At 42.5% G+C, this 10941-nt stretch overlaps 1 protein-coding gene across 1 annotated transcript; it reads right to left on the bottom strand.

The window, feature by feature from the left end:
• Nucleotides 1-791: 791 nt before the first annotated feature.
• macroh2a2 (macroH2A.2 histone) lies at nucleotides 792-10510 on the bottom strand. Its single transcript, XM_076743007.1, has 9 exons — nucleotides 10371-10510; nucleotides 8827-9004; nucleotides 7921-8027; nucleotides 6471-6668; nucleotides 5617-5715; nucleotides 5283-5382; nucleotides 5091-5180; nucleotides 2643-2817; nucleotides 792-1326 (listed from the first exon to the last, which is right to left on the bottom strand). The coding sequence occupies exons 2-9, from the start codon at nucleotides 8996-8998 to the stop codon at nucleotides 1161-1163; spliced, it is 1107 nt and encodes a 368-aa protein (XP_076599122.1). The 5' UTR covers nucleotides 8999-9004; nucleotides 10371-10510; the 3' UTR covers nucleotides 792-1160.
• Between the last annotated feature and the right edge of the window lie 431 nt (nucleotides 10511-10941).

The raw sequence follows: 10941 nt of genomic DNA, 5'->3' as shown, positions 1-10941 counted from the left end.
AATAAAGGTTAGGACAGACACGCGTCTTACTTTAAAGGCCTTCTATCTATTTCTGCATGAAGTCCCATGTGCTGATCTAAACGTACAACGATCTATTAACAACTACTGTGTGTCAAAGCCTGATCTATCTTACTCCTCCGTTCCATGATAAACACATCAGACAATCACTGTTGCAGAAAATTACAGACCCTATTTTAATGAAACTACTTATGTAAGAGGAATATTTAAAGATTTAGACCTTCAGTGGGACAGACAGGCTTTGAGCTGACAGCCACAGACAGAGGAGGGAAGTCTGATGTTGGTTTGAGTCTGCACATGGGATTTATGGGCTGTAAGAAAAACATGAAATAACACCAGCCTTATTCTTTCAGGCCACTTTGGGCCTTGGGATGTTTTGTGCATTTGGCCACCAGCATCATATGGTTAAATTACAACTGATGTCTGCTATCAACAGCTCATGCTTTGATCAGTGTCTGCTGGACATTCTAGAGCAGGCATGTCCAAACTATTCCACAAAGGGCAGAGTGGCTGAAGGTTTTCTTTCCAACCAAGCAGCAGCACACCAGACTTGACTCATTTCATCAGCTGATCTCAGTCTTCAGAGAGCTGATTGGTCAGACTTTGTGCTCTTGATTGGTTGGAGGAAAAACCTGCAGCCACACAGCCCTTTGTGGAATAGTTTGGACATGCCTGTTCTAGAAAGTGTGTGTGATTTTTACTGTACTGTAAAATAATACACTCAAAAATGAGACAAAAAGAAAAAAGAACAGTGTGGAAAGTCTGAGCAGATCTCTGGTGTAAAACATCTGAATTTTTATTTCAAAGCAGAATGAACCACAGTTTTTTAGTAAACTAACTGTATCAGAAACTACAGAGGCCAGGAAAAAAACTGTTATATTTGTACATGGAATGTAAAAACATCATTGAAACGAGGAACCATAATGGCAAACTGTACGAATTTAAATTATCTAATCTAGAAAGAAATGCAACCTCTTGAAGGGACAGTGGAACATAAACGTGAACAGCACTCCACTCACAAATAGTTTTTTTCCTCTTTAACCGAGACAGATTCCACATCAAAACCCCTAAATTCATATCACCTATCTACACCACCTGCAACAAACAACAGTTAGAAAAACAAACCCCTAAAACAACAATCCTCACTTGGCGTCCAGCTTGGCCATTTCCTGAAGATATATTCCGATGCTCTCACTGTCAAACAGAACAAAGTAAATGTTTTTCAGAGAGGAGCTGGTGGACGACACAAAATGGTTGGAGATGGCCTTGAGGATGAGCTGGGCAGCTGTTTGCTTTGGGAATCCGTTCCTGTGAGAGAGATTCAGGTTGTTACATGAATCTGAAGAGAGCAGCAAAAATGACAACAGCAGTGAATAAAAGTCACTTTTAAAAGTTCATACTGGACTAATGAAGACTGATGTGCGAGAAACAACAAAGCTGTAAACAATAATGATGTGAAATGTTAACGTAAGCAGAAGTCTCAGATCATTACTGCTGTTGAAGATAAATGCTGCTCACAGCTGCATGGAATCGTTTCAAAAGGAGTCACTGAAATACTCAAACTGTCAGCACTGTGCAAAGAGTGATAATGCCTCATGTCTGAGGTTGACAGACGTCATGTCAGCCAGAGTTCTGTTTGGGGGAGTGATTTAGTGAAAACAGCTCTTCATGAAAAACAGTCAGGGAGGTGAGCTGCTGGAACCAGAGAGACATGAAATACTGTACATCCAGGAAGTGGCTGGAGCAACAGATCAGTGAGTGTGAAGCGACGGCAGACCTCCAGAGCTGAACAATGAAGTCAAACTGCAGTTCTTCAAATGGCCACTAGAGGCTGGCTCCAAAAGTGAGTCAGTCCCCATAGACCCCATATTACACTGCCCAACTTGACAGCAGAAAGAAACACCTTTACAGCCTGAAACAAAAAATGTTTTTGGTCTCTAACTCTAATGTCTAAATGTCTAAATCTAACGTTCATGACAGCTGTACAGGGAGATCTCTCTATATTAAGGCTTAAAGTTATGTAGAATTATGGGCTGCTCTGATAGACAGCAAGGTGTCAGCTACCAGGCTTCATTTGACCCTCTCAGCTCCACCCACGCTCCACCTCTCTAGAGGACTAGCTGGGAGTTTTGGTGGAGTCAGGCACTGAAAATATGGGATGCACCAGAAATATGAACTTACACATGTGCTTGTATGTGACATCATCTGGCAAGATGCTGCAGCAAAGCTGGAGCCTGGATGGGTTTAGTTGCCAGGTGACAGTGTGTTTGGCACCCCGCTGTGTTGACTGACTGGCCTCATTCAAATGAATGAAGGGCTGCATGTATTCACGCTGGGCTAGAGAGGGTCTGAACACAGCCTGAACCCGAGCAGACATAAGAGACATCAAAACAACCAAGCACAGCGGCTGGTTTGACTTTAATAACAATAACTGTTTAAAATGAGCCTTTTGGTCTTTCACACACAGCTAAATGTTCACACACGTTTGCCTAAATGAAATTAATGTGTGCTAAGTCAGGACTAGGTGAGCTCTCACGGTCCGCCTGTCACCTCTCAGTGGACACTGGCTGTTGCTGACTGCCACACAGACGCTCTGAGGGGAGCGCTGTCCGAGCGGAGCTTACCGTCCAGCAGGAAGTGAAGGGAAAGCCACAGACTTGAGCTTCTTCTCCTCTGCTGCTGACAGGCAGTTCTTCACTGTCTTCTCTAGCTGGTCCTCACACTTGTCTGAACCCCACTGAGGGACGTTACAGTGGATGATGAAGCGGGCTGCCATCCCACTGGCCTGGGTGACTGCCACTGCAGGGAGCAAACACACAAACACGAGCGTTCAACTCGTTCATCTCACTGACGCCTTCAGGTCGCTTATGTTCTTCAAACTATCTTTTATTAATTTGATTCTGTCCAAATTGTGTTTTCTACTTTTTTCTCTCAAAGGTTTATTCAGGCTTTACAGACCTGAGGTCTGTGGAGTCAGGGTATTGGGTTTTGTTTCATGGTACTGTGATTAGGTAGCAGATACGGTTATGTTTCCTGTTTGGCCTCATTGTGTCACTGATGCTATAGAGTAACATGGACATAAGAAAGGATGTATTTCTGTTCTCTGAGGGTCACAGTAACATGGTGTAGCAGTGCTGGTGTGACACATAAATCTCTGCTCTCTAAAGACTCCAGCTCTGGAGTCATGTCTGGCTCAAAGGTTGCTCTCATGTAACAACCACCTGAATGAACACATGCAGTTTAAGTAGCACGTATAAATGTTTAAAAGAACTTGTTCTTTTAACAATTTTCTTCTACTTATAATTTTAGATCAAACAAAACTCACAAGTGCTCCAGGGCCCCTTCCCTGAGCAGTTTAGAGTTCTCTACGAGCACACGCTGTTAAGAGCTTAACGTCAGCGTCTGTGCTGCTCAGAATGAGGCTGGGTGCACTTCACTGCCTGTACGCCGTGCTGTACATTAAAAACACACGCATGGTGTTGTTTCATACATGTGTAAGAAAACAAAGCTTAGTGTGCAGTAAAAGCTACAGCTTTATAGCTTTATATCCACGTTCCTTTAAGAAAGGCAGCTTTGCTCCATGTCGGTTTCATGAATGTGCATCATTTTCTGTGTCATGAGGCCAGCATCAAGTACACTGAAGTACATTTCCAACACATTGGAGATACACTAGAATTGTATAGCAAGTATGTTTTGAATGCTCATGAATCCTGATTTTCAACAGCACACTTCAGTACACTTAAAGTTTCTAAAAAGTTGTGCCAATTTGGCAAATATTTACACTTCACATGTACTCAGGTGGTACTCAAGGATTATTTTAGCACACTTAAGTACAGCTGAAGGCAACAAAGTGTAGTACATTCTTCAAAAAGTAGTAGTAGTAGAGTATTTTAAAAGTAGAGTATTTTTTCACCTTGGTTTCTTGACATTTTGTGAGTTTATTTCATTTATCTATTTGACTAAACAAGGAGGAGACCTTGTGAAATGCAGTGAACTTGCTGCCAGCAAAAAAAAAAAGCCCACAGTGGCCTTTACCATCAGACTATCACCTCTTGAAGTACCCAGTAGTATTACAAGACAGGACTGGCTGAGGCTAGCTGGTTAGCATGCTAACTTCAGTAGATATCTCAGCAGCACAAGGCACAACATGTTTGGAAATACATCAGAACTGTTACTTCTTCACATTCTGTTCATGACGTTCTTTTTTTTTTACTTTTGAACTAAACTTGTGGCCGTATCTCACACATAGTGCCTTAAACAGACCATCAGCGTCCGGATCAAAGTACAGACTCAAAAATGAACAACAATAAAAGCTTAAATATGTAGTTGTGGTTCTGCTGCTGGAGCTTGTGATGATGCTCTGGGGCCCCTGCGAGTGGGAAGGAGGCCCTCATTAATCTACCATCATGTCTAAAAGTGTCGCTAGTTAAAATGCTTTTGGGAAACACTTCTCCAGCTTTAGGAAGCTGCTCAGATGCATTGTCTGGTCATCTGAGCCTAACGGTGCTCCATACAGGCTGCCTGTCTTCACACAACACTGCTCTCAATGTAGACAATCATACATTCATCTCATCTATTTGAAAATTTAAGCCTTATAAAATCAACAAACCTAAGAAAAACGACCGTTAATAAAATCTGATATAAAATAAACACTCACACTGTTCATCAGATCAGTGTGGTTTACTTTACTATTTACTGAGAGGTGAAGAGAAAGTTTTTTGGGCAGCTCAGTTGTTCTGTTTGTTTGTTTGTTTGTTTGCTCATTTCTGACAGCAGGACTTGAAGCTCTGCAGCATGAGGCCCTGTCTTTGGTGGACACTGGCAGATTGCCACAAAAGTCTTCAAGTGAGAAGCAAAACCATGAATAACCAAACCCAGACGACTTCTCCTGACTCGAAATGCTGTGGACAGTGTGCAGGGATTAGCTCATTATGTGCCTTCGATCGTGGTGGAAGACCAATTTGCTTGGAGGCCTGACACAATTCCAGCCATAGCTCTTCAAACCTAACCTCACACAGCATGTCAAACAGCCCAGCTGACACAGTTTTAGATGTTTGAAGACTCTGTCCCACCTGATGCCACCTCCAAAGGCCCCTGTGCTTTCCGCAGCTCCTTGACTCCCTCCAGGAACTCTCGGCCTCCAGCTTTCTCCAGGGCGTTACCTGAAAACAGCACACGGCAGCTGGTGAGCACAAGACCGGAGGAACAGAGGGTAGTCTGAAAGCTTGATAAGAAACCAAATAATTTGAACATGTACTCCTCACCCACACCATCTTTGAGGTCCATCTCTGCATTTGTTGGGTTGATTATCCCCTCCACCTTAATTGTTCCAATTTTGCTGATTTCACTCTCTGTTAGTGAAAGCTGTGGATTCATCAACACAGTGTGAGACAGCAGCTGATGTTGTCAGAGATTACACTGATATGGTGGTTGACCTTTTACCAAAATTCACACTGTTGTTACTCCAATGATTACATATTTTCAGTGGTTGCCACTTGGAAGACCTCAACATGAATTAACTCTGATGGGTCATTTTATGACCCATCAGAGTTAATCAGCAGCTTCACAAACTATGAGCAGTGAGTCAGAGTCTGGTACCTTTTGTCCAAGGAACAGGCTCTTTGCTGACAGGATGGTGAATCCATCTCCAGGACCGTCTTCCAGTGTGGAGTTTGGTACAGACTCACTGTCTGTGCTCTTTGCCAGGTGGAGAGAAAAACAGCATATTTAAACCACACTTCCATCATAACAGAGTGTACAGCTTAAACAAATACAACGGAGCTGCATATCAAACCTCATTACTTGTTGAGTGCCGACATTGACAAAGAAGTGTCAAGGATCCAAAAATGGCATCCGATGCTGTGTCAGATTCTTGGGTTTATTTCCATATTATCTGATCAGATATGAGCTTTTGTTGCTTTATCAGATTCTATTTCTTGATTTATCACAGATGCACTGCAGTTTGTCATACTTTCTTCAATGAAATAAAGGTAAAAACAGGTTGTTTGACAAAATAATCTCAACTCAGCGTCCACTCACTAGTCTTTTTCCAGAGCTTTCAACCATATCTTCTGTATTTTAAGCAAATTCATCTGATCAGATCTGAGCTGCATCGTCTTGGACTCATGTCAGAGTTGACTTCAGAGGTCTTGGTTGAAAGCTCCAGAAACAGCTGAGAAGTGAACCTTGACTAAAGATGATTCTACTGTCAGAACTCAGGTGGTGGAAAAAGATCCTTTTGGCATCAGGACTAAAAAGGACTTTCTTGCACTGATCATTTGACACACACACTTGTTTTTCCTGCTGTTAATTAATAGTTCTAAACAAGTTACACACACTCATCTCTGGGTGTGTGTGTTACTGTGTGACAAGCATTTCCTTTACAGCACACAGAGGTCTGTATGGCGCCTCGTCTCCCTGTGTATTCTGTCCGTTCTCCTCAGTTGACTGACCTTTGGCTTGCGCCCTCGTTTGCCTTTGACCTTTTTGAAGGATTTCACGGGTTTCTTGCTCTTTGCGCGTTCTTCCTGCTTCTCGGGGACGGATGCCTGGCTGTCCACTTTCACTCGGCCTCCCCTCTTCTTGGAGAGCAGCTCTGGGTGGATCCGAGGCAGAACCCCTCCATTTGATATGGTCACCCCCCGCAGAAGCTGATGGAGACAACATTTCAGAGACAAAGAGTTGGACTTTGTGCTGTTTTATATCACACATCTACACATCTTATTGCTTCATAAGCAAGCTTTGAGAAACAGCGTCATCTGAAGCCTTCACAATCACCATGAATACAAGGAAAATCACTCACTCACATTATCATGAGAACACTTATATTACTTATGTTACAATACTTACATAACTCCATTTGTTATGGTATGCATTTTATACATAGAGTGTACTGTACAAATTGTTCTGTGACATATCTGATATCACTGGAAACTGTACGATCTGGCACAGTAGACCAGGTCAAAAGTGTTCCAGGCAACCTGATCCACTGGAGAGGTCTTCTTTACTTAGAGATCATGCTGGATGATGTCAATAATTTGAATATCACCTCTGGTGTGGAGACATGTTCCCACAATGACCAAACAAACACTTAATTCAAAGCCACACTCATCGATGAGTCAACCTTAGCTTTGGATAAAATGATTGTGTGGAATGTGAAGCTCAGTGATGGACCCCTCAGCACTGTCTGTTTCAGCTCTGATGAACCCACTGTACACTACCTGCTCAGCACCAAACAGCAGACTGACACAGCTGGTGACCAGAGTGGAGCATCTAGCAGCTTAAGAGCCAGAGATTTTTCTCAGGAGCAGGTAGTGACCAAAAACAGAGCTAAAAGGAGAGTGAATATTGGACTTAAATTCAACACAACTCCAAATGAATGTTAACGTGATGTGGGAATAGACAGCTGTTTGTTAACCATTAGCCCTGCTGACTTTACAAAGTGATAATACTGTCAGATGTTGTGATTGCTACTCAAAAAAACATGAATTTATTGCTGTTAACTCTAGCTATTTGATAAAAAAACTGGGTGAAAATCAGATAAAAACATATCAGTTAAATGCTGGAGTTTAACCCTTAAGAGCTTCTTCCTCTTCCCGCTGCAGTATCAGCAGCACACTGAAGCTTCTCCTCACCTTTCTCTTAACTTGCTACTAATGAAAACATATTCTGAACAGTCTCTGACTTCAAGAAGACACATTTACTGTAAACGCTACAGAGAACAGTGTCTTCTTTTAGCAAGACACACAACTTAAAACTACAAATAAAAACATTGCATTAATAACACGCACCTCCAGTTTGCTGGTAAGCTGCTATGATAGCCCACTTGTGATTACTGTACTACCTGAAAGGTAAAGGTGTACACACAAACATCTGTCAGCCACTTGCACAGCACTGTGTTACCTGGTTGAGCTCCTCATCATTGGCCACAGCCAGCTTGATGTGCCTGGGAGTTATTCTGCCTTTCTTGTTGTCCCGTGCTGCGTTTCCTGCCAACTCCAAGATCTCAGCTTAGACGAGAGCAAACACAGTGTGGAGACCCATCAAACATACAGTGTGTGTTCGGCTACTTAAACTTATTTATTTTGCACTGTGTGGACTCCAGCCCATCAGTCAATAGTTGGGACATTTAGATGAGCGTCTCCTTTGAGAAACAGGATTGTTGCAGCAGTGATGTGGACATAGACACAGCAAACAAACAAAATAAAAAGCCTTTTTGTTCTCTTTTGCAATCCTCTTTAAAGTTCAGCAGACTAAGTCCCTTTCCTATTTCCAACAGATTTATTTAATGATTGTTACTTGATTGTTGTTTATTAAAGGAATTAGTCTATATATGATCGCTGTTTGTGTTATAATTTGTGTAATTTCTGATCAGAAAGTTTTGTAGATGGCACTCCAGGAAGGTACTGGAAAGTAATTAATAACATTGTTAGATGCCCGTGAAGTACCTGGTATGTTTTTCTTTAGTAACTGTCAATGTTTTGTCTTGTTAGGTGTCGCGTGATGTGAATTAAATGTATAGAAATATAATTAACACAAATATATGACTGTTTCAAGTGAAGGGTATTAAACACAACACAATCGGGCATTATTACACCACAACATATTCACCATAAATTAAATGCAATATATAATAACATAACACAATACTTTTGACTATTTCAATGCTAAAGGAAGCAGCTTTTCAACATATGTGCTGAATCTTTTTCACAACTTGCTTACAGCTAGACTCATTAGCATCCATAAATGCGCTGTTTCAGACACTGAAGCTGGTATATATGAATCTCAAGTCATGTGATGCCGCCCTACCTGCCAGGTACTCGATGACTGCTGCCATGTAGACCGGTGCCCCCATACCGATGCGGTATTTGTGCGTGCCGGTGCGCAGGTACCTCATCATCCTCCCCACGGGGAAGATGACACCCGCCCTGGATGAACGGGACAGCTTGGTGGCCTTCTTCTTTCCTCCTCTGGCTGACATCTTGCTCTGGACACAGAGTACAACCACAGCCAGTGAATAACAGAAATAACATATGATCCCTGCTGCATGTCAAACAGAAGACATGCATGTATGGTCAAAAGCTCAGGTTTGCTAAATTAAAAAAAAAAAAAAAAAAGTGGTTTCAGTCCACACAGATGCCAATACAATGGAGGGGAGTTAATTTTTTTTTTTTTTGCATTGATCTAATCCACAGAACAGTTTTCACGGGGACTATTTCTGTGGTCAGAAGTGGAACTGAACACTGTACACAACTTCTTCAAATATTTTTTTTATTTCAAAATCTGGACAAACAAAACAAAAACTGTCAACATTGTTTATTTTGATTTTTTTTTCAGTCACCTTTCTGTAGTAAAGGTGAACTTAGCCTTTAATATGATAATAATGGCGACATCTGAGTATAACTGTGGTGTACAGTAGCGGGTGGACGTGCTACAGTTAGACAAAAATGAAGGTAATTAACTACTTTTACATTAATCCCTGCACTTAGACAATGAATTGATAATTGGATAATGATTAAAGTACATCCAGGACTGCACAGATATGTCGTTACAAATGATTTATGAGAAAAGTGGCTGAACATATTTTCAGATAACTGAAGTGTAATGGGAGAAAAAAAAAACATACGTCACTACTTGAATTGAGAGTGCCATAATGAAGGCCAGTCCTTTCTTTCCTTCTTTCTTTCCTTCAAACCATATGTTGACGGAGGATGTTATGGAGGAAAGGTCACCGCTTCCCTCGAGGTTTCCATGTAAACAAGTTCCAGCAGCGAGCGGCCTGCAGCCGCGCCGCTGGAGCCCGTCCATCGCTTCCATGTTCGCGGCACTGAACGCACGAGCTCACCGCCGGCTTTAAAGGTGGAGGGATATGACGTGTGGAGAAAGACGGGACCGTGTGTGACCGTGGCCATGGAGGCTAACGTTACCGCACCGAGCCTAGCGTTACAGCACCACCTCCGACACGAAGCTACGCAGACGCTAAACTGGACTTTTGGGTTATTCAAGTTGTAGAAAAGCCTGACAGTTTGAACGAAAAGGTGTATTTATTTATTAGCATTAAATTAGCAGGGAAAACATAAAGCTAAAGGTTAATGTTAGCTACGCGAGGTCGGCTTGGTTTAGCTAAACCTAATGATTCCGTCATGTTAACGGAACACATTCAGCGTGTTACTGTACAATAGAGCCATTAACCGCGGCGACCCTTCCTTTAAACAAGCCCCCTGCCTTCGTGGAGCAGCTAGCCTCCAATCCTCTGCATGTGTGTAATCACATCAGACATGGAAAGTAAAGCGTCCCAGTCAATCCGGATATGCGCTGAGGCATGAAAAATGAAAAAGCCTCCAAGTTTGTACCTGTTTGGTGCTCCTTCAGGCGGATGAGCGCGGCCGGAGATGCTCCTGAACACAGACGGATCCCCGGTGAGACACGGCGCGCTTTCTTTCCACTCTGTTTGTTTGCCGTCCTTGTGCGTAATCTTGCTTCCCGACCGTAGAAAAAAAAAAAAAACAAGCCACAGAATGAGCAGGAACAGCGCTGTCTGGTCGGAGGCTGGCTCTGTGCTACTGATGCTGCAAAGGGGAAAAATTCAGTAGAGGGAAAATTCGGTGAAAACGCCCCCCGAACATGGCTTCAAGAGGGGAAGTGTTGGCTGAAAGCACGGCGATGTGTTGAGAGGACAGCGAGGCATCGTGTGTGACGGCAAAGCACATGTAAATATAACATATATTAATAATAATAAAAAAAAAAACAACAACAACAAGTAATTCTTCTGCAGATCCTAAATGATAGTACTCTACAGTGACTCTCTTAAGGCCTTGTTTATTTCACTACCCCCCAGCTCTCCATCCTCCCGGGCACCTTCTCCCTGATGAACTGTAGGCGATGTAAAAAAGGATGAAACCTGCATGATTCCACGACTAAAAG

Source organism: Chaetodon auriga, chromosome 11 (assembly GCF_051107435.1).
Source record: "Chaetodon auriga isolate fChaAug3 chromosome 11, fChaAug3.hap1, whole genome shotgun sequence".
NCBI lineage: Eukaryota > Metazoa > Chordata > Actinopteri > Chaetodontiformes > Chaetodontidae > Chaetodon > Chaetodon auriga.
The sequence above is the reverse complement of the archived record's forward strand: the minus strand, read 5'-3'. Positions and strand labels throughout refer to the sequence as shown.

Coding starts and splice junctions, on each gene's coding strand:
- macroh2a2 (XM_076743007.1), bottom strand. CDS start 8,998: ATGTCAGCCAGAGGAGGAAAGAAGAAGGCCACCAAGCTGTCCCGTTCA. Junction 6,669..7,920: donor ATGATGAGGAGCTCAACCAG/GTAACACAGTGC, acceptor TGTCTCCATCAG/CTTCTGCGGGGGGTGACCAT. Junction 5,181..5,282: donor GGACCTCAAAGATGGTGTGG/GTGAGGAGTACA, acceptor TGCTGTTTTCAG/GTAACGCCCTGGAGAAAGCT.